At 37.0% G+C, this 24,541-nt stretch overlaps 1 protein-coding gene across 12 annotated transcripts in view; it reads right to left on the bottom strand.

Annotated features, from left to right (window-relative positions):
* Tcf12 (transcription factor 12) overlaps positions 1–24,541 on the bottom strand; it is a 267,642-nt gene that overhangs the window by 80,856 nt on the left and 162,245 nt on the right. For 11 of the 12 annotated variants that reach the window (NM_011544.3, NM_001253862.1, XM_006510998.3 and 8 more), the window contains one exon: positions 18,847–18,911. The exons of the other annotated variant lie outside the window; for it this stretch is intronic. In NM_011544.3, coding sequence (NP_035674.2) covers positions 18,847–18,911 — 65 coding nt within the window. The remainder of the gene's footprint in view (positions 1–18,846; positions 18,912–24,541) is intronic. 12 annotated transcript variants of the gene reach the window in all.

Here is a 24,541-nt window from a genome sequence, read left to right on the forward strand (position 1 = left end):
TCCTGGGTCTGTGGCTTTGGTATCAGTATAACGCTGCCCCATGGAGGTGAGGAAGCTTCATAAGCAGGGGCCTCACTCCACTTTACTGGAAAAGGCATCTGGCTCCGAGCCTTTCTTAACTCAAAAGACTTCTATCAGGGTTCTTGTTTTCCTCTGTTTAATTCTGAGCCAGTCTTGACAGTATATATTTCTAGGAATCTGTTCGTTTCATTTAGAATATAAGTTGACAACTGCTTGTGGCATTTCTTTCTTTTTCTTTTCTTTTCATGAAGTCAGGAGTGATGTGACTTTTCCACTTCTGATTCAAGTTATTATTTAGCCAATCTAGGAATAAGTTTTTCAATTTTATTGGTCTTCTCTAGGAGCCAGCTTTTAAACTGTATGTAATCCACATTGGTTTAGAACTTCCTAGATAAACCAGGCAGGACTCAATTCTGTAATTCCGCTTATCCCCCCAAATGCTGACATACTTGGCAAAGGACAAACTTTTGACTTTGTTGCTGGTTTTCTCTCCTGTTTTCTGGTCTGTTGTGTTTATGTGTGCTCTATTCATTAGAGTTTCTTTCCCTTCAGTTTGGTCCATTTTTATTCTTTCTAGTTTATTTTTAATTAAATTTTTATGTGTTCGGGTCTTCGGTTTGTACACAGCATGTGTGTCTTGCGCCTAGGGAGGTCAGCAGAGGACATTTGGCGGGAGTTACATATAGGTAATTGTAAGTCACCATGGGAGTGTTGTGACATAAACTAGGGTCCTCTGCAAGATGGACTGGTGCTCTTCAGCACTAAACCACATTTCCAGCCCTTTCTCCCTTTTCTGGTTTCTAAAACTGCAAACTTAGGGTCCTTGTTTGAGTTTGCTTCTGTGCTTTCTGACATTTGGTATTGCTGTGCGCCAAAAGCAGCCATGAGCTTGATTGTTGTGCCTCAGCAGAGCTCTAACTCGTCTGCTGTGTTGCTTCTTTAAAGCTCAGGTGGCAGTGATGCAGTATACACGAAACAAAGACTAAACCAGCCAAAAGCTGCCTTTCAGAAATAGTCTTTAGAACAAAGTGCTCTTCAGATTCCTCAAAAGGCAAATTCTTTTTCTGACACAGCTGATGTATTTCTTTCTGAAGTATGGAAGTGGGGGAGAAGTTTAATTACCAGATATTATGGCATGTGAACAAAAAAGACTACAGTATTAATGTAATTAATTAGCATTAATTATATAAAATTCGACAGATACAACATTCAACAGACTCAGAGAAAGGGGTGACCAGACTTAAAAAAGAAATGCTCTATGTTAAAACAAGTTCCACAGGCAGTAATACAAACAGAGAAAACGAACAATTTAAATGTAAACACCATATATATTCTATTTCCCCCACCTCCACAAACTAAACTCTTAGCTAAGGAACTTCTGATGACACTCTGTTTGAGAGCAGGGACCTAGAAATCACTGTCTCCACAGACGTTATGTATAAATTTTAATCACCACATCTGTTTTGAAGTTTTTCTTTTATTTTGCCTTTGACAGGCAGATTCAACATTTTAAAAATAGCAAGATCAGAAATATATAGAACATATGATCTCCATGTGATTGAAAGCACAGGGCATGCACCTTAATTTCTTTTAATGGGTGTGCTCTTTGCTCAATGTCAGATTCACTGACCTTGATTAATTTTATTAGTATTTTCTCACATGAAAGACAGAGGAAGCTGTTCATTAAACATATAAAATAAATATATGAGATGGACATAAATGTCTCTTATCAGATATTTTATAGTGTCTTGTTATACAATATTTTAAGACAATCTTTTGTTAATTAAAAACTTTATGTTTGGGGCTGGAGAGATGGCTCAACAGTTAAGAGCACCATCTGCTCTTCTGAAGGTCCTGGGTTCAAATCCCAGCAACCACATGGTGGCTCACAACCATCTGTAATGAGATCTGACACCCTCTTCTCACCAGAAGACAGCTACAGTGCACTTAGATATAATGATAATAAATCTTTAAAAAACAAAACAAAACAAAACTTTATGCGCATGAGTGCTTTGCCTGAATGTACTCATGTGCCACTGCATCCCTAGTGCCGCCTAAGCTCAGAAGAGGCTGTCAGACTGCCCAGAACTGAAGTTATAGATGATTATGAGATACCATGTGGATGCTGGGAAGTGAATCCTGGTCCTCTGTAAGAGCAACAATGTTCTTAAGCTATTGAACTACCTCTTATAAAACCTAAACAAACAAACAAACAAACACTCCCAAAGCTGAAAACAAACCAAACCCAGCCAAGTGAACCATCTCTCTCTATAACTGTGTGTGCACAGAGTGAGGTTGAATGTGCAAATGCCATGCTGCACGTCTAGATGTCAAAGAACCATTTTGTAAAGTTAGTTTTCTCCTTCTACCTTCATGTGGGTTCTGTGTGAGTTTCCCAGGTCTGTGCAGCACGGACTTTCATTTGCTGAACCACCTCACTGGCCTCACGCTATACAAACTTTTACAAGTATATAAAATAATGATTTATATTAAGAGTCAACGACTTTGTGTCAGTAAGTCACTAAGTAGAATGTACTTATTTCTGAAATTACTTTCAATGAAACAGTCCTGCTGTTGATTTCTCTATCAGCTGTGGCCCTTTCCATGCTACAGGGGAAGAGCTTAGTATGGAAGCACTCAGTCGTCAGGCTGGCAAGCATAGTCTAGCTCTCTAGCCCTTTACAGAACATGGGTTTTGACCTCTAATCTGAGGGCATGTTAAAGGGCTGAGTTCAGAGAGATATGTTTGCTTAGATAACAAAATAAAACATCACAAACAAACAATCTTGCATATAGGTTAAATTTGGCCATCTTCTGAGATGTCAAGATGGTTCCAGTAAAAAGCACAAAATGGCCTAAATGGTGAGGAGGAAAGTGCATCTTCATGTTTGTAAAAGGAGGCCAAATAAATATACTAATATCTTGGAAAAAGTAAAAGTGGACTAGCCACGCTAGACTCGAATTCTGATTGGGATACTGGGCAAATGTTCTACTTGAATAAATAGTTCCTCTTCTCTCCATCACCAACAGCTCTCAGGCACGAAGGGAAGGAAGCAAGACTTTACAGAGTAAGTATGAAGCAGAGTCATAGAACATCTCTTCCATTTTTCTCTTTCCTCTGTAAATCATTGTGGTTATGTGTCCATCTTTATGTAAAAAGAAGTAATATACATAGTACTCTAATTTTCTATTTCTTCAGCCCAATACTTTTTGTTCTGTGTAATGGTTTCAGAAGGTCAGGTCTGCCCTGAATTCAAGCTTGTTGGGTTGTAATTCTCAATGGCTTAAAGTAAGACTAGATGAAGAGAGAAGAGACAAGAGTAGCAAACCCCTGGAGGGAGAGGTGACAATGAAAGAGTCTGAATCTAAAGGATATGACAGACTCAAGATATATTAGCTCAAATCAAGAATAGAAAACACATCACATGTTCTCCTAGTATTCAGCAGGAGTACATGCACAGTGTGCACACAATGAAAAGTGAAACGTTTACCAATGAATCTTGACAAATATGTAACACGCAGTGTACGCTTATCTACCTTTTGTTTGTGTCTCTACTTTTTCAAAATTAAAGCCTTGAGAAGATAATAAACACCACCAAAGACTCACTAGGAGCATTTCCAATGTACATCTCATTAAATTTTCCAGCATCTTATGTAGGTCAGGTGAGAACGCCTCTTCCTTTGTACAAGATTCCCAACATGAAGGACTCTCACTGACATATACAAAGAGATTAACTTGAAAACAAATCTAAGTAATTCCTAAATGACTCTGTGGACTAAATCCTAAAGCTGAATTATCTATGGAGGACAAACTAGGAGACTGCAAATGTACACAGACTATATGTTGAAAGACAGGACAAACTTCTTACAGGGACAAATATTCCTTGCTACTAACTAGTGTTGGTAAGACTTTTCCTTCACTATAGACAAACCTGGACAGGAAATGTCCTATCTTCTTGTTTCACCATGATTACTGATGCCGATAACAACAGAGGCTGTGTTTCCTCTCAGCTGGCTGAATCATATAATACCTGTTTCCTCAGTGTGTACACTCTGCTATGATGTACAAGGGAAGACAAAGAAACACACTGCTCTTCAGATTGCTAACTTAGCCTGCTGACTACACAGACCCATTCTACACTGAAAGAAAGAAATAACAAGTTTATGACACAATATCATCTGAAAGGACTTGACAATAAATAAAGCCATGCCCAATAAATCAATGGGAAATAAGACTAAAAAAGAGAGCAAAATTATAAAAGCCTTATATCTTGATAAGTCTACCAATAAAATCATATAGTTTTCCCTTGTTACCTTAATTGTGTAGCTAACACCAAAGCAAAAGTGAGCTATTTTACTTTTATTCTCCTAAAATAAAATTAGATCCCAGCTCATATTATTGACTTTTCTTCCTGCTTTAAAATAAATGAGCCGCACTATTGATTACCACTGATCTTGGCCTAGAGGTATCTTAAGCAGAAAGAATACTAATGTCCCAGAGGATAATCAGGCAACCCAGTTTTGTTCAGTCAAGCTGTCTTTCTTACAGGGGCAGAGTTAATACTCTGAAATGAGATAGCACTCGTTTCTTATTACATCACTAGGAAAAACCATTTCATAGTCTTCTAGAACCTCATCTGTAAAAGATGTATTGAACAATGAGTAATACTCAATGGAAAAGTTATCCTTTGAGCTGCTAAGTTATATAGAAAACCTCCGGGATGTAACATTTCAAATTATATATGATAAATCAGTTAGTGAAAAGACTTACTTCTTCATAAGGAACTTTAGTAATCCATGTGAGACACATCTTTAAGGTCTCTCTCTCTCTCTCTCTCTCTCTCTCTCTCTCTGCGAGAGTTATGTTGGCTTTGAAATGTGAACTTAAGAAAGCTCTATAGTTTAAATGTGCCATAAAAGTTAAGTAAAGTAATAAAATAGTGGACTTGACAAATATCTTTTTTTGTTGTTGTTTTGGTTTTTTTTTTTTTTTTTTTTTTTTTTTTTTTTTTTGGTTTTTTGAGACAGGGTTTCTCTGTGTAGCCCTGGCTGTCCTGGAGCTCACTTTGTACACCAGGCTGGCCTCGAACTTCGAAATCCTGCCTCTGCCTCCCAAGTGCTGGGATTAAAGGTGTGAGCCACCATCGCCCGGCGACAAATATAATTTTTTAAGGTTAACTCCAATCGGTTAGACTGGAAAAGACTGTAAATGTGATTTTATAGGAGAGAAAAAGAACACACAAAACAGTAGCTAAAAGGATTCAGATCACACAGCAATAGTATAAGTATTCATTACCTTTATAAGAGAAAATATATGCAGATGGTAAATGTATCCTTGCTTTTTTAGACTACTTTTTTTAAACTACTAAATGGATTGGTTTAAATACTTACTAAATATACTCATATCTATTGCTAGTTTCAAATTAAATAAGGGCTTAATTAGCCCTATGTCAGAAACTCTAAGCACCAGGCTGGGAGTGGTGACTCACACCTGTGATCCTGGCTCTTAGGAGGCTGAGATGAGAGGACTATAGCAAGTCTGAGGCCAGCCTTGTCTGCAGAGTAAGACCCCATCTTTTAAAAAATAAAAAAGCAATAACTTATTATTAAAAACTGGAAGTACTGAGTCTTTATCATTAATCTGTATTCTATGAAGATAAGATTGAGAATACTAGAGTCACATATCTCAAAATATTTCTGCTGCCTAGGCAGGGTCTAATCTCATGCTTCCTTTACATTCATAAAATGGTATACAGTATCCCTACATAAAGATAAGCTGCTGTTCAGAAGGGCTGCCTTCTCAAGGAGGGAGCACGCTTCACCTCAGCAGAGAAGAGACAGCACCATCAGGGCAGCAGCTCCGTTCCTGGCATTCCATTGCAGCCTTTCCCACTGTCATTGGATGATCAAGACACAAAACTATGCTCAGAGAAAAATTTGTAAAATGTTGTAACAATTTCTCTTTTACGTGTACTTCTCTTACTTTTAGAACAAAGATCACAGTAGTTTGACTGTAACTCCAGTTGAAGTTTCAGAGATAATGACAGTACTGCAGGATGACCAGAAGCCCTTCATTTTCAATTACACTCAATGAAAGGGTGAATGAGGACTCAGGGCAAACAAGAAATGGGCTTTAATGTATCAGTCTGTTGATTTTCTACAAATGACTAAAAAACAGACTGCAATAAATTTTAACTCTGGCAAACACTACATGTATAAAATAATTGTATTTGATGCTAACTCATTTACATTGAAATTTCAAGGGTGTCAGCAATTATCTACAAGCTACTGAAGAAGTCCGTCCAAGAATTTCATCAGACAGGAACACCCATGCTGGGGGTTATCATCTGAGAACAAAGCATTGTGAATGAGTAATCAATAGAACTGCAGACAACGAGCCGTTAATTACGACCCTCACAAGCGTTTTGTCTAAGACACGATTTCATTAAATGCTTTGTGTAACCTGCACAGCTTCGAGCCATTACCAACACTTTGGACAGTATATTAATTCAGGGTGGGGGCTGGGAAAGGAGCATGCACAGAAAACTGTAACAGAAACCCCACTGCTTCAAATGTCCTCCCGGGTCAGTAATACACTAGTTACAACTAGCCAGGTTCTTTAACATGTATAAATCTTATTTTCCCAATACAAATTCTGGAAATTTTAATTATCATTGTCTATGCTTTTAAATGTCATACAGGTTTGAGAAGATAATGACAGTTATCCTGTCACAGCAATTCTCCCATTTCCGGCTTAAAGAGAAATAAACTTAACCTACATGTGATTGAGTTTCTAAAGCATGTTAAGTGAACAGCTCAAATTTTAAAAAATTTCCTTAAGTATAAGCAGCAAAGAGAAATTTTATTATCTTAGTAGTTAATTCTTAATGAAAAGTTTCACCCTTTTCCCCAAATTTTATACCAGCCAATGAAAATTTATCAGAGTAAAATATGTAAGTTGCATATCAATTATGAAAAATTTCTTGAAGGGCATGGGATATGTTGCAAGTGCCTGCCAAGCAGGAGAAAGAACAAAAAATACTTCCTAGAAAAAAAGCTGCATGAAGAAGATAAGCTAGATAGTCATCTGAATATATTAAGTATTTAAGTAATTACAAACATGACAACTTTTTAAAAAGTTTTTTTTTCTTTTTTTTAAACAGTTGTGGAAGGTATCCCCACTTCCAAAAGACTACTACAGGGATTTAAAAAAGACATACTTAAGTAGGGTTGCTAGTGATCTTACTTTTGATGTGTTGGCCCATGCTGTATCCCAGGAACTGGGATCTCAGAGAGCAGGTTTAATGGTTCTAGCCAACCCATACTAAAGAATGAGAGACCCTGGAACAACTCCCTAACTCCTGAAGACACCTCTTCTCAAGTAACAACTTTTTCCTGAATATTTGAATTTAGAAACCTTCTGTTAAAAAGAGCCCTGTGATATATTCCTAGGAGCACAATAGTATTCTGAGAAAACTCTTCAAAGCTTTTATGTGAAACCGATTTTCACTAAGTATTCCTGAGGGTAACACCTAATCCAATCTGGTGTTAGGCATGCAGTTAACGAATCCACACCTGGACAGCTTCAAGACTCTGATTATTATTCTGGGAAATTTCATATTTACATGAACAGAGAAGAAGTACAATAAACCTTGTTCTAGTAGCCCAGTTTCAACAGTTGATAACACCAAGCTATTGCTTGTAACAGTACATCTTGATTGTCAATTTGACTGGATTAAAAATCACCATTAAACACATTCTTGGATATCTATGATATTGTTTCTATAAAGAATTAACTGAAAAGGGAGAATCCACCTTGAATGTGGGGAGCAACAATCCATGAGCCAATATTCTATATTGAATAAAAAGGAGAAAGTGGGCCGGAGAGATGGCTCAGAGCACTGGCTGCTCTCTTCCAGAGGTTCTGAGTTCAACTCCCAGCAACTACATGGTGGTTCATAACTATCTATATAATGTAATCTGGTGCCCTCTTCTGCAGCAGAACACTGTACACATAATAAGCAAGCAAGAAAGTAAACAAACAAACAAATCTATCTTATACAAGGAAAAGAGAAAGTGACCTGAGTACTAGCATTCATCCTTCTCTGCTTCCTAACTGGATATCATGACCTGCTCCATACTTCTGCCATGCCTTCCTCTTCAGGATGGAAGGTACTCTTACTTGTGCGCCAAATATATCTTCTCCTTTAAGTTGCTACTTGTATGGTATTTGATCACAGCAATGAGAAAAGTCACTAAAAAATAGACTATTTACTTTGCTATTTCCAAGTGTTCAAAACTGACAATAATCTTTGAGACTATAATAATCATTTATTATGTAAGATTTACTGTACAAGTTTTTGTATGTTCCAAGTCCTTAATCTATATACGACAGCACAACTGTCAATTTTTAGAGTCAACAGGAACAGTAGGTGAAGGATTTTCCTTGACAAGAAACTTGCAAAAATCTAATTCTCATTGGTGGAAAATTATAACTGTTTATTACCTGATACATTAAGGTTCCCCTCCCACAGAATTTGTTTTACTATGCTCTAAACTCATAAATCCAGATTAAATTACATGGTTCAGATCTTAACATTTTTTTCTAACTACTTTATGCTTTATGCTACTTTAAGAGAGCACTCCCACAGCAGAAGCTGAACTTTGTTCTAAGAGATAGCTGTGCCTTCCCCATCCTTCTTAGCCTCCAATCCTCCAATCACCAATCTAACTATCCAGTCCTCAAAAGAGAACACTGCAGCCCGTGAGCAGTGAAGTCCAACACTCTCTGTGACATAGCCTCCTGCCTATACCAATGCCACCTTCCTTCCTACTTCACTTGCTCTTTTACCTCATGACCTAGTATCTTGACCTTTTCCTCCTAGTGCCAAAGTTTAATCATGGTTTCATTTTCTTGAAACCTAGAACATAAAGTCTATCACCTCAACCTTTCTCTCCTTAGCTCTGACATTTATCAGCTATTTAGTCTTAGGTAGATGACATAGCTTGAGACTTCAAGTTCCTTGGATAATAAGCAGCAGTAGCAATAATAACTATAAGGTTAAAAAGATAAAGTCACAATGCATCATCACATCAACTTGTCCAACTGACCTGCAAATCTGATCACTATATCAAATTTAATCACTTGCTGTTTTGTGACTTGAGTGACTGTCCTCCAAGTCAAGCAACCACCATCTTTGTGATTTCAGCTGGGATCCTCATGAAGGAGTAGGAAGTACCCTGCAGCTCCCTACTACCTGCTGATGAAATACCCAATAAATGCATGTGCCTTCAGGGAGGGTTAGTGTATACAGCTATGTGGCTATGGGGAAACTCTCACCCCTGTTGGGGAAAGGCTTTCTAGCTGTGGCCTGCTGGGGATTGGGAGGAGAATTACCCACAGTCCTGCAAAAATACTCCTTACCCATGCTCTGCAAGGAAGCCCAGCAAACTTTATTCCTTTCCCAGGGTGAACTTTGTGAAATTATGCCTTGGTTTTTGAAGAAGGAAGAGATGTTTCTTGCATCTTTTTCTAGGAAGGAGTTTTAGCAAGTTAGGTATTTAAGTCTGCTGGTTATGAATAGAGTAAGAATTAACTGCATATATAATTTGATATTAATAATAATCTCTGGTGTTCTGCCTTAGAAGGATCACCACTAACAATCAGAAAGCCTTTTGCTTGTCACTACAGGGATCAAGAATTGATTGTGATTTTTTAAAAAACATTATTTTTTACCATTAATAACTTATTTGCTTATTTATTTGTTCACTTAATTTATTTTGGTATGTGTGTGTGTAAAACTTGCTGAAGTCAGTTTTTTTCTTTTACTGTGTGGGTTGTGAGGACTGAACTCTTTGTTCTTCTCTTATCAGATTTGGCCTTCTTTTTCCCTGGCTGTGAGCAGAAAAATCCTTGACTTCCGCAATGGCAAAAGAGTCCTTAGACGAAGTGGGGATTAGAATCAAGGATCTTACTTTGTGTGTGTGTGTCTGTGTGTGTGTGTGTATACGAGGTGTATGCACACATTGTATAGGGGTATACAAGTGTGCATGCAGGTATGTATATATGTGTTATGTGTCTTCTACAAATGTCAGTTGTCTTCTATAGTTTTCAAACTTATTTTTTGATTCAAAGACTTTTCATGAGCCTTGGAGGTTATGTATTGGCTAGGAATCAATTAGCTTGGTAAATGAACCCCAGGCATCTGTTGATGATCTCCTTGGCCCTGACATGGTTATACATATATTTTGCCATATCTCATTATTTAATTGGGTCCTGGAGATCTAAATTCAAGTTTTAATACTTGTGTGACAAGTACTTTATTGACTGAGTCTTTCCCCAAATCCCTCCTATTGCCTCTTAATATTAAAAATCCTAAATTCTTTAACTTCTCCATATGATGAAGCTGCAATTTACATTATTAGTTGTAATATCTTCATTGAATAATTTCTGATTAACTTATAACTGTTTTGAAATATATTTGGTCCAGAAAATTATATAGCATCAACTTTCTTGTTCTAATATTGCAATAACTCAGAGAAAGGGCAAGGCACCTATAGTACATTTTGTATCAGTTACTTTTGTACTGCTGTGATTGCTCCTTATAGAAGGAAAGGTTTCTTTAGTGTATGGTTCCACAGGGAGAATAGTCGTTTATGGTGGGGAAGGATGGCAGTAAGTAACAAGGTACGGTGACTGGAGCAGAAATGAAGTGCTCACATCTTGAAACACAAGAATGAAGCAGAGACAGCAAACTGAGAATGGCTTCAGTGCTGCAACTCTGAAAGCCAGACCCATGTAACAGACTTTCTCCAGAAAGACCACACCTCCACCAACTGGGAACCAAGTTTCAAATGCCTGAGAATCACAGGTTTGCTGTCCTTTAAAACCTTTAATTCTCATGGAAAAAGAACAGGTTAGAAGTATAACACTGGTCATAAGTGACAGGCTCTGATTATAACAATTATCAGAAACATATGCCTTCTCAGGAAAAATATTTAATATTTCATTAAAATATTAAATATTTAATATTTTGATGGAAAACTATTATCAAGAGCAGAGCATGTTCTGTAAAGAAACTAGATAGAAAAAGTGTACAAATCTAGTTAAGTCCAACCTTGTGCTACTGCTAGACAATTTCTGACACTGAAGCAGAAAGATGATACCAATCTGTAATGAACAGAAATTGCTGCTTTCCAATTAGAAAGTAGGTGGACTTGGCTGGCAGCCTGCTTAGTCTGCTTAGTCTATAGCATGTGTGCAAGCTATCTGTTCTCATTCTCGTAGTGATTTCACAATTTTACAATTCCACAAGTTATACATTACTAGTAGTAAAGCAAAATAACTGTCATAATCTGTCTAGCAGATGGATGAAGGGCCTGTACCACCATCTTCAACACATCTACTTTCTATACACCCAGTTTAAAAAAAAATGCTAGCCTGTATATTAAGTTCCTTATTTTTGCTCTATGAACATCACTGTTTAGATTCTCATTTGAATTAGTTCTGTAACTTTTTAAAAAAAGATTTATGTATGTATGTATGTAACATTTTTTAAAAAGATTTATTTATTTTATGTATGTGAGCACACTGTAGCTGGTTGTGAGCCTTCATGTGGTTGTTGGGAACTGAATTTTTAGGACCTCTGCTTGCCCCACTCAGCCCCACTCGTTCTAGTCAACTCTGCTCGCTCAGTCCCTGCTTGCTCTGGCCTCAAGATTTATTTATTATTATACAAAGTACACTGTAGCTGTCTTCAGACGTGCCAGAAGAGGGTGTCAGATCTCATTACAACAGAAGAGCAGTCAGTGCTCTTACCCGCTGAGCCATCTCACCAGCCCCTGTAACATCATCTTAACATTTGATTTTTTTAAAGAATGCCTTTATTTTATTTTTAATTATATGTGTATACCTGTGTCTGTGTATATGTACTAGTTTGTTTTGTTTGGGTGTCTAAGTAGCCAGAAGAGAGCACTGGATCCCCTGAACCAAGTTAAAATGGCTGTAAGCTATCTAATGTCAGCACTGAAACTAACCCTGGGTCTTCTGCAAGGGTAGTATATATTCTTAAGTGCTGAGCCATCTCTCCATGATATTGCTTGATTTTTTTTTTTTGACACATAGTTCCATGATATAATTTGACTTGCCAGAATCACTGAGTCATCAGGTATCTTTAAATGTTGATCATCCTGCCTCAGACTAGCAAGTACTGGATTTATATTGTGCGTAACTTAAACTTTTCTTTAAAAAGCTATTTGCTTATAATTTTAAATTATTAATTAATAACAGTGTTATACATTCAAAATATTTTAACAATATCTTCCATTTCATTGTTCTTTTCATATGGAATGGAGCAATGATATTTCCAATACAGTTTCCATGACTCTGGTCAATCTTCCAAACATCCATATCAGAGTCCCACATTGCTAAGAAACCTGCCCTCCCTTTTTTTTCATGCCTCCATTTATGCTAAAACTCCCTGGGTAGTTATGCCAGCTCTTTCCTTGTAATACAGCCATCTCACACTATTAAGTAAATATTCTACACAGGCCAAACAAAAACACTGTTATTGCTAAAACACATATTACAGTACTTTCATGCTTAACAGATTATTGACACCTTCTATTTGTTATGATGTAAATAAGTCAGCAGAAACACAAATCAGCAAGGACCCTCACAATCTTTATTCTTTGGCTAGGTTATGAGGAAGGAAGGAAGCAGGAAAAGATGCTGTTGTTGGTCCCAGCATGCCTCCCCTTTACTATGTCAAATTTAACTCATTTTGTATGGCCTTGGAATTTTATACATCCTTTAAAAACTTTTGCTTATATCAAAATCACATTAACTTTTCGAGTGTTAACTTATAACTAGAGATTACTATTCTTTATTCAATAATTTTAATTTTCTCTCCATGTACATAGCTTTTCTGCCAGCCTGTGGATGGCAGATCTTCTGATCTGTTGCTTGAATTAATTCTTAACTTAGAAAGTAAAACAAGAAAATACTTAATTCATGTCTTTATGTTCTAAACAATCTTATACACTGACCCTTTTCTTTGACATTTTCCATTCAATAAAAGAATAAGAAAAAAGATAAAGCATTTAATAAAAGAAAAATCATCTTAAAATTTTTTAAAAATTTATTGAAATTTCAAGTTTATAAGAGAATGACCTCAAATAAAAATCTACCTAAAACTTAAAACAATTACTTAGGTTACTGAAATAATTCATGCTTTGCAATCTGTTCCAAGTAAAAATGATCCCGGTTTTGAAATTATCCCAGAGTACAAGCATAGAAAGCGGTTACTACCACTAATGTGCTAATACCACTGCATTCAGAACTTGGCTTAAAACCACAGGAGTCTCTAAAGATGGTGTCCTTTTTGGGGGAAATGGGATTTTGGTTAAATTCAATTCATCAGTTTTCTTTCATGTCTCATATTTCTGCCTCTTTTTGTAAGAATTTCTGTGGGGGGCTGGAAGAGATGGCTCAGTAATTAAGAGTGCTTTCTGTTCATACAGAGGGCCCAGTTAATTCCCAGTGGACACATCAGGTAGCTTACAATCACCTCAAACTCCAGCTCTAGGAGAAATCTGGCCCCATGGGCACTGCAGATATGTGGCACACGTTTAGAAAACCATGCACGCGTGCACACACACACAAATAAAAATGTCTTTTTTTTTTTTTTTGGTAAAGTAATAATTATTTGTTGATGGATGATGATAACATTCACGTACAATTTCTCAAAAGTATTAATTATTTTAGCTTTCAAATTCACGTTCTACTTCAAACAAGTTTTATATAGTGTAAGAAATAAAAGTTTCTCTTTCCCACATCAATATACAGTTACTTCAGTACCTTACACTGAAGAGATTGAATTACTCATATCAACATCATCTATCCAGGAGCCCTTCATCAGCTTTCTGCTTTGTTCCTTGAGCTATGTGTCCATCTACATACAAATACTACACTGTTCTTCTATTATTAGTATAGCTTTGAAGGAAACAGTGAAAGCTGGTAAGTCCATCCTTCTTTGCTAATTGTTTCTGTTTCTTTCCTGTTGTTGTTGTTCTTGTTTTTTAAGACAGAATTTCTCTGTAGCCCTGGCTGTCCTGGAACTCCCTCTGTATAAGGCGCTGCCCTTAAACTCAGAGGTTTGCCTGTCTCTGTCTCCCAAGTGCTGGAATTAAATGTGTGCACCACCACTGTTTTTGCAGCGGTAGCAGCTGATGCTTCTCCTCCTCCTTTTCTTCATCCTCTTTTAAAATATTTATTTATCTAATGTACTAGTGCTCTATCTACAGGTACGCTTGCATGCCAGAGGGCATCAGATCCTGTTGTAGATGGTTGTGAGCCACCATGTGGTTGCTGTGAATTGAACTCAGGACCACTGGAAGAGCAGCCAGTGCTCTGAACCACTTGAGCCATCTCTCCAGCCCATTTTGGTTTCTGAATCTTTTGTCTTTAATTTTAAAATTAGCTAATTAATTTATTTGTTGTGTGTGCACACAGGAACATGTGAGCATATATAGAGGTCAAAGAACAACTTGTAGGAAGTCATTTCTGTCAACTTTGTGGATTCCAGGGACTAAACTCAGGTTGTCAGGCTGTGCAGCTAATATATTACCTGCTGAATCATCTCACTGCTATCTTCTATCTTTGAAAACAAACTTTTAAATATTCTTGTCAGTATCTATAAAGTTTGTTGGAACTCTGATTGGATTCATATTAAATTTATAGCCCAATTTAGGAAGAAATAAAATGTCAATAATACTCTTCATATTCATGAGCATGCTATCTCTGTTCAGATTTTTTATTTCTTCCAGTTGTGTTGTGTTGCATATTTTCACTATTAAAGTCTTACATTCTGTTAAACTTATACCTTGATGTTTCATGAGTTTTAGAATTACTCTGCTATTATTATGTGGTTTTGTGCCTATATATAGTTGGCATGTGAGTGAATGGGGAGGTCAGAAAACAACCTTTCAAGCTATCTTTCTCTTTTCCACTGTATGGGATTTAGTATGGTTGCTGAACATTTATGGTTTAATGATTTTTTTGTTGCCTTCTACCATCACATGGTCAGAGAACACCTGCTGTGCATTTTCAAACTTTGCACTTCATTGGCACTGATTTTATGAGCTGGTATATGATTCATAACTACTGACTAACATAAAAGAAACTTACATTCTCAACTGTTAGATAGAGAGTTCTGTAAATACCAATAAGGACAAGTTGTTGAGTTAATTTAGTTCTATTACTAAGATTTTGTACCATTATCTTGTCCATTGCTGACAAAAAGATCTCCAAATCTTGTTTATTTTTTGAAATGTTTATTTTACATCTATTTGGTGTTTTGCCTGCACATATGCCTGTGTGCCACTCGAGTGCGCAGAGACCAGAGAATGTGTTGTGTATGGGCTGCTATAAACCAGAGATCTCTGGAAGAACAAACAGTACTCTTAATGGCTGAGCACTTAAGATCTTCACATCTTCATTTACACAAATTGATTTCTAACTTTATACATTTTTTGCTTTACTTATTTTTAAGTTTTCAATAGGTGTACATACATTTGTCACATTTTCCAAATATTCGTACTCTCATCACGTTTGAATTCAATGCCTATATATAAACAGCTAACTGAATTTTAAACTGCTTGTTCCTAAAGGATTGATAATGAACTTAGATAAAGCCTCCAACTTCTGGGATGTAAAAACTAACACTGCTATATTTTAAGGTTCTGAAATTTTAATTTAAGCTGTTCAAATATTTGTATAAGAAGTATCAGATAAAAACTATCATAATGACAAAGAATTCTCACATTGCTAGGCAGTTTAAAAGGTAATGCCTGTCATTAATTTAATAAAAATGGTCCAATTAGCCTCTGTGCTGGATCAATTAAAAATTCAATTGCATAATGATCTATCCGTACTTCCAGTAAAACTACTATACCCCTTTCCATTTAATGGCCCATCAGTTCTGTGATTGAAGGTAATAAGAGAAGACTCATTTACTAATGTATTATTACATCATCTTTACATGAAATAAAGTCCATCAGGCATTATTAAATTAGCCCAAATCTTGCAGAATGTCAGCAACATTTTATATACATTAACAGCAGAGCCAATGTTCCTTGGGGTATGCTGTTGAAGAAAAATAGTAAAGGTGGCATTTGGATAGAAGTTTGTAGTCACTATTTATCTTCCTTTGTTTTTTGTCACTTGTGAATATTTATGACAAAGTAGCAATTGGTTAAGCATAGTTTTTACTTCTTATCCATTAAAGCACACATTATTTATACATAAGTTTTACTTTGAATGAGAGTTAATATGATTTCTCTTTGTTCATCATCACCATAATGAATTTTATTATAAGACAGACTCTTATAAGATAAGGGTTATTATAAGAAAGGGTCAGAGATTCTCAGAACTTGGTGCCTTTTCTGCTTCAGTCTCTGGAGTGCCAAAAGTACAGGAAGCACCATGCCCAACATCATCTTAATTTTTATAATTTGAGTTTGCCAAGTTTATGCTCAGAACTCAAATCAGTTGGTGTTATCCACCATAATTTCTCTAACAGCTGCAGCACAGCAAGAGCTAGGAAACAGTAATAAATAGCAGAACCATTGTTCTTTTCACAGCAATGAATCCCTTTGACTGGCTTCAAGAACCCTTTTGTCTTCACTGATGCTGTCTGTCCTGGCTGTAACACCACCTTTTCACTGCTTTGCTATGCTATGGAGTTCCTCTCTAGGACATTGGATAGCTTGTGCTGCCAACTTTTTAGAAACCTATCATTCTCACATGTGTGTCTTAAGTCTTGTGTTTTGTTGTTATTCCTTCTGTAAGTTCGCTGTTATCTTTGCATGGAACTGCTTGATCTCTATGTTTGTGAACAGCTGTCAAACAGTTCCGGTTAATACTCATGTAAATTCTAGGCTCCTAGGGTGCATGATAAATAAGTAAGCTCTTAGTTCTCTCTTCAATCAAAGTCATTAAAACTGAAGAACATTGGAGCATAAACTAAGAATGTGAGAGGCTTTTACTGAAGCAGCCACACCATAGTTAAAAACTTCAAACATCAGCTTAGGTTTACTACTTGTATATAAACTGAAAACTATCCCTGACCAACACCTGCTTTCTAGTTTGCATGATGAATTGCTGAAAAGATTCACTGTGAGCATTTTAAAACACTGCAGATCTTAGGGATGTCAGAATTAAGTTTCCTTCTTTCTCAAGTTGGGGACTTTTAATCTTTTCTCTCAAAGAAAGCATTTTAAGTTTATTTTGTTTATTTTTTTTTCTTTTTTCTTTTTGGTATATCCCAAGTGGCAGCTTTAATACTCTTACATACTGGGGCATTATTGGCTAAATGAAGGGTTTCTTGAACACAGCACTATGATACCATAATAGTCAATTTGAGAACCAACACTAAGTGACTAATGGGGAGGAAATGTACAGTGTAAACAAATGCATTATACAAAGGAGTGACTCACATTCTAGATGGTTCATCACATGACTCAGAATGTTATGAAATCTAAAACTGACCAATAGTTTGATTCTGAAATTTTTCATTTCATATTTTCAAAACAAAGTTGAATGTGGGTAATTGAAACCAGAGATAAGGGATTTTTATTTATTTGTTTCAAAGATATGAAGGGGCTGGAGAGATGGCTCAGCAGTTAAGAGTACTGACTGCTCTTCCAGAGGTCATGAGTTCAAATCTCAACAACCACATGGTGGCTCACAACCATCTGTAATGAGAGCTGAGGCCCTCTTCTGGTGCATCTGAAGACAGCTATAGTGTACTCATATAATCAATCAATCAATCAAACAAATCAATCCTTGGGCTAAAGTGAGTGGGGTTGGAGCAAGCAGGGCTGGAGTGAGCAGAGCCAGAGCGAGAAGGAAAAAAGAAAAAGAAAAAGAAAAAAAGAAATGGGGACAAAGAAAGAGACAATGAAGAAATCCAAAGATATGGTCTTACTTATGAATTGCTGAGTTTGAGGCCAGCATAGGCTACAATCTTCATGCCTCTCAGTCTCTCAGATTCTGGGATTATAGGTGTGAGGCCACAATGTCTAACTGATGGGGCACCTGTTGCATTTAACAAATCACGTATTGTGACTATCACTGTTAGTTGCATTTGCTAATAATTATGAATATTATTAACCAGAATGTTATTATTTGTATGATACTTAAGAGACTCAAGATACACATGGCTTAGAATAGACCAAGTCCCCATAAAGGCTGCCTTCCTGTTGGTTTTTTTTTTTTTTTTAAATTTGAAGGGCGGGGCTAAATTCAGAATTCCATGAGAAAACAGTGAAAAAGATGACCATTAGCAAAAATACAGTATGTGAAAACCTTGTAAGGGTATTAGAAAGTCCCCAGTACAAAGCCAGCTGAGGTCTGAAATATTTGGTGAGCTCTATGATAAAATGAAAGCACTTCTCATGGCAATAGCACAGCCATCAGTACAACAAATTCAAGCTACATGTGTTTATCACATGCTCTTCACTGCATGTATCAACAATTTGCTTTTCTATAGGAATAGGTGAGAACTTATTTCCAGACATAAGATGCATTTAGAAAGCAGAGAAACTTTTCTACTTTGTCTCCCATTAAATGGAAGTTAAGAAAATTCAATTGAAGAAAGGAAACCATCTCAAGATGGAACAATGAAAAGATATGTTGAGCTGCTAAAAACAAAACAACCCAATCACACGAAGTCACAAAATAATATGAATACATAATGGTGAAATCATGTAGATAAACTTCTATCTTCTCTATCATTATGTAAGTGTAAACTTCACTAAACTTACCTGACAGCCTGAGAGTCCAGAGTCTCTGCTGTACAGGGAAAATGAGCCTCTCTCTGATGTTTTCCCTATAAAACCAAGAAAACAACTTTGTATAAAAATTTCATTGATAGACAATTCAGCTTAAAACCTATTCATTCTATTCTCAGTAAATACTTGATCATAAATGTGTCATCACTGAAAATACTGCCAAAAGAATAAAGAATTGACACCTAAATAGTGAACAATATAACTCACAGAGGACATTCACACATATTTACTTCAAAATGGATGTTTTTATTTCTCTCAGAAATGAGAACAGCAGAGACAGAGACGACTGAACACTGAAGCATGAGGTCTATTATAAAAGTGTTGTCTGTGAATCTTCCTGAATAGTTTGCAAATAAATGCATGTTCATGCACTCAATACACATAACATTGAAAAAGATGGGGTTATATGATATATACTCTTTGAAATCTGCATTTTCATATAATGTTATATTCTTGAGATAAACTGATGATATTAGTTCAGTGAATTTTTATTGCTGTCTCTTTATAAACATAAAAGCATAGTTTATCTACTTCCCTGCTGAAATTTTTCCAATTTTGTGGGTTATGAATAAACATTCTTACATGTCATAATGTGTAGCTTCTTCCAGGTTGTATACAAGGCAGAAATGGATGGCTACTGGTCACACTCAGTTTCACAGGTATTCCTTACTCCTTCATAATTTCTTTTAGGACACAGACACAGTTCCAAAGTCAGCCAGGCTAGCACAGGAGCAGCCCTGGCGGTTCCTTAGAGGACAATGAGCATCTCACAGCGCCCACAACTGACAACAGCAAGTTTTAAGTCTAATATGTACACATCACATAAGTGTGTACAAGTGCTTGTGTGTACATGTGCTTGTGCTTATGGTATATATGTGTGTGCACCTGTGTATGTGTGAACTTTGGGAGTGTGCAAATGTCAATGTTAGATATCTTTTGCTCTCCAGCTTACTTTTCTGAGTCTGTCACTGAACATGGATCTTTCTGATTTAGACAGGCTGGCTGGCCGATAAGACCCTGAGATCTTTCTGCCTCCTACTACAGCCCCGACTAGGATTATAGCCACGCCCAGCTTTTATGTGGGTCCTGAGATAGAACATCCAGACATCTTAACCACTAAGCCATCTCCCCAGCCACTGTACGAATTTTTAATAGAGCATTCATTCCACCTTTTTTCTTTAAAACATCTATTTATTTTTATTTTCTGTGTATGAATATTTTGCCTATATGTATGCCTATGTACTACATTAATAACTGGTGTTCACAGAGGCCAGAAGAGGGCATTGGATTCACAGGACAGTTCTGAGATTCCATGTGGTTGCTGGGTATCACACTTGATCCTCTGGAAGACCAGCCAGTGATCTTAATCTCTGGTCCATCTCTCCAGTACCTACTCATTTATTTTTAATAATTTATGTATATTCAGTAAATAAATTTGGAAAAATAACTAAATACTTCATCACAATAACATACTGCTTATGACTTCAGCAAAGATAATACAAGTTGATGAAGATGTCAAAAATGGAGCAAAAAAAAAAAAAAAATGCCAAGATGTTTTTCTCCATTTCAAGGTAAAATGTCACCATGTGACTTTACCTTGATAAGAATTTACCCAAATAATTTAAAGATTATGTGAACTTTACTATAATTACATGTCACTGAGTTTGTCATCATGTGGCTGAATAAAATGTAAAATGGATAATCTGCTAAATTTAAAAGTTTAAACACGGGTCAGATGTACAAGTAATCACAGTTGGATAAGTCTAAACCTACCATCTAATGACACTGCAGACACACAAAAGTCTGTGGCACTTTAGCTATTACCAAAGTGCCAAGGATATTATTTCTGAGCCTCTTAGCCATTGGAACACTGTACATCTTCTCCATCGTTCTTATTTCCTCTTTAAAACAATCAATCAAAAAAAAAAGAGAGAAAGAATATAATAAGGCTTACAGTGGAATACTACCACCTACAAAAAAAAACAATCAATCAATCAATCAATCAATCAATCAAACAAACAAACTTAGTTTTTGAGGCCAAGTTTTGTTACAGAGCTCAGGCTGGCTTTAAGATCATGGCAATCCTCCTGGTTCAGTCTTGCAATCTTGCTTTGACTATAGGCATACATGACTCACATTTTCATTCTTTCTAGTAGGAGAAGTGTGTGTGGGTAGAGTGGGAATGTTGTACCCATGTAATCGACTAGCTGTCCAGTAGCTTACTCAGAGATCTGCCTGCCTCTGCCACCTGAAATTAGACTGCAAGACTAACTGAGATTAGCAAGACTGACTAATCTTGCTGGGATTAGAGGTGGGCACCAACACACCTAGCTATAGCTCCATTCTTATCATAATTTTTAAACATAAAGAATTTTAATTTGAAAAATATGCATATGAAGTTAATGGACTAGAAACCTTTTCTGAAGCAAGAGGATCACAGACACAGAAAGGAAATGCTAACTCAAAATGACTTAAAAAGTTCTGTGGGGGCACTGGCGAGATGGCTCAGTGGTTAAGAGCACCAACTGCTCTTCTGAAGATCCTGAGTTCAAATTCCAACAACCACATGGTGGCTCACAACCATCTGTAATGAGATCTGATGTCCTCTTCTGGTGCATCTGAAGACAGCTACAGTTACTTACATATAATAAATAAATCTTTAAAAAAAAGTTCGGTGGGGAAAAAAATTTAGGGTAGTTCACACCTGCATATACACGTTATTTTGGGGGATGATATTAGTTTATGAGATATTAAAAATCTTTCATAGTTCCTATCCTTAATTTTAAAAGATGGGTTTCACTGGAAACATCTCTTCCCTCATATACTTGGCAAGAAAGAGCTGGGAGATTATGTCAATACTATGAAGGCAACACATCTGTTTAGACAGCCACTTAACAAGTAAGTACAGTATCAACTTCATGGCTGAAACACTAAGTCCTTCCTATCTGAGAAATTCCTACCCTCAAACATTAGTAATCAGTAGACATAGCTGATATAATCATTAACAACACAAATACATTGCAAGTCATAAATACAATTATTTATCAATTAAAAACACGCTCTGAAAGACTTCAAAGCTAACCAATTACCTAAAATGTATCGTACTCAGTTTCAAATATACTAGTAAGAACTTAAAACAAGTTAAGGTAGAAAAACGGAACAAAAGACATATGAATATCAGCCTGAGTATCAATGAAGTCCTTTAAAATCTTAATGATTGAGATAATCTAGAAAAATGTAGAATTGGGCCCAGTAAGATGGTTTGGCAGGTAAGGGTTTGAAGCGCAGAACTCATGTCAGAGGGATAGAGGGAACCAAGTTCACTAAGTTGTCCTCTGACCTCCACACGTACAATCGTGATGTGTGTATCCATCCCCATAATAATAATAAATAAATATTCAAAAATTTAATTTTAGACCTTTTGTCTATAAATATTCCTCAACTATTTTCCTTTCATAGCTATATTCAAGTCAGAGGGAATGAGACTTAAGAGATGAAAGTATTACACATTACAAGTCTTGATACAGAAAACAGATCACTTGCTTTAAAAATAGTATTTATTTAAAAGATTTTGAAATAGAAGTATGTTTTCCTTTTACCTTTCATCATGTGAAACTAGTTATTTCCCAAGGACTTATAAGTTCAGAGCTGGTTGTAGTAGTTGTGTGCTCTAATCCCAGTTCTTAGGAGGTAGAGGCAGGTGAATCACTGGTAGTAGTGTGGCACAGCTCTATTGCAAATACTCTGGACAGAGAGCCTGAGTTTGTACTGTAGTTACATACATAGTCTTGTTGCTATGACAAATTCCTGATTCAAACAACTTCAGGGAGGAAGCCTCTGGGGATGTATACAGCAAGTAAGGCAATGGAGCCGGGGCCTGCTCTGTCAGTACTGGTTCACGTGTACGGCAGCAATCAATGTCTTAGCTCCTGGAAGATCCAGAAGCAGAGGCCAAATTGGGTGGCAGATCCTTCAAGGCCTTGCCGATGGCAGCTTCTACTTGCCAGGGCAGCTCAGCAACTCCTCAGCATCCCAACACAGAGCCACTGTATGAGCAAGAAGTACCTGAACGTAAGAACCTGGAGACGATACTTTGCCTTGGAAATGTGTTAGATGAACTCCTCCAAACAATTATGAACTAATGGGATTATGAGAGTCTTTTCTTTTTAAATTTCTTAATTATATTTATGTACAGAAAACTTAAGAGTGTACATTTAATTCAATTTAGTGGTGAGTTCTATACCTTTTTCCGCTGGCCCCAGGACGTTGCTTCCCCAGTGGTGGCGGATCTTGTCATTTCTGTCGTTATAATTGGCCCTAATAAGCTTCCACCAGCTTAGTCAGAGCACCCTTGTCTTGTCCTACAGTCTTCTGGTGGGAGTCTGCAGCTCCATGTGTCCCTGTGTCCTTTCAGGTCACTCTCATACCTCATTTGTACCCCTCCCTCAACCTGGAACCTCTTCCCTACAGTACCTGCCTCATTACAGAGCAGCTTACAACCACATTGGAACATTGAAAGTGAAAATGATTACCATTTTCTGCATGTAGGTTAAGGCTCTATTTAACTTGTGAGTGTTAAAAAAGAAAAAAAAGAAAGAAAAGTCATGTATAAGACTATAAGCTATATCCAACAAAGGCAGTAGTATTAATGGGACTTTTTAACTCCAATGGACTGTAGCATTTTCTACAAGTTGGCATTAAGAATCTCATAATCGGCCGGGCGTGGTGGTGCACGCCTTTAATCCCAGCACTCAGGAGGCAGAGGAAGGTGGATTTCTGAGTTCGAGGGCAGCCTGGTCTACAGAGTGAGTTCCAGGACAGCCAGAGCTATACAGAGAAACCCTGTCTTGAAAAACAAAAACAAACAAACAAACAAACAAAAAAAAGAATTTCATAATCGAAAGGTGGGAGTGCTCTATTGCATCATCAAGGGAAAGGCCAGGCTGGGGCACCTGGTCCACAGGAAGACATGCACCACGGTTGCCTTCACACAGGTTAGACTCTATCAAAGACAACTAAATTATAGACAGGAAAGGTTTATTCATTCAAGCTTACGGTCTGAAGTTCAAAGGCATGGTTTCCACATCGGCTCAGTACTACTTAGTTCTCCAATCCACTCAGCTCTATTAAATCCTATCTAAGGCATGGAAAAGTTTACATTACAGAGAGGGAGGGAGGGAACCTGACCTTCCACCTCCCTTAAGGCTGCACAGCCCTCACTTCTCAGTGCTCTCTTCTCAAGCACCTGCTACTTCTCAACTCTCCTCTCTACATCTCAGGGCGACTGAGGGCTTGGTGGTAGGAGCTAGCCCTTGCTGACACAAAACACAACAGGTGTTTTACTCCATTGCAAAGCATCACTGCTAGCACTATTTTTCCTATAGAAATCCTGATACCAAGAGGTGATCAAAAAAGCAGCTGATGGTATCTGTGAGATGGGTCAGAAAACTTTTCTCCTGTCCATTTCCATCTTCGGGCTGAAGAAGTCTGCTCTATCACACCGTCATGGTGTCTGCTCTCTTACTAGCTGAAAAAAAATGCTGGTGAGGAAAGAGCCAGCAACAACAATATTAGGCTGCTCAGCTTATATTTCTACAACTCCTGGATCCTTGAAATTTTCTAGTCAATTAATTACTAACTATAGCAACTATTCCATTAACAACTCCTG

This window comes from Mus musculus, chromosome 9, assembly GCF_000001635.26.
Source record: "Mus musculus strain C57BL/6J chromosome 9, GRCm38.p6 C57BL/6J".
NCBI lineage: Eukaryota > Metazoa > Chordata > Mammalia > Rodentia > Muridae > Mus > Mus musculus.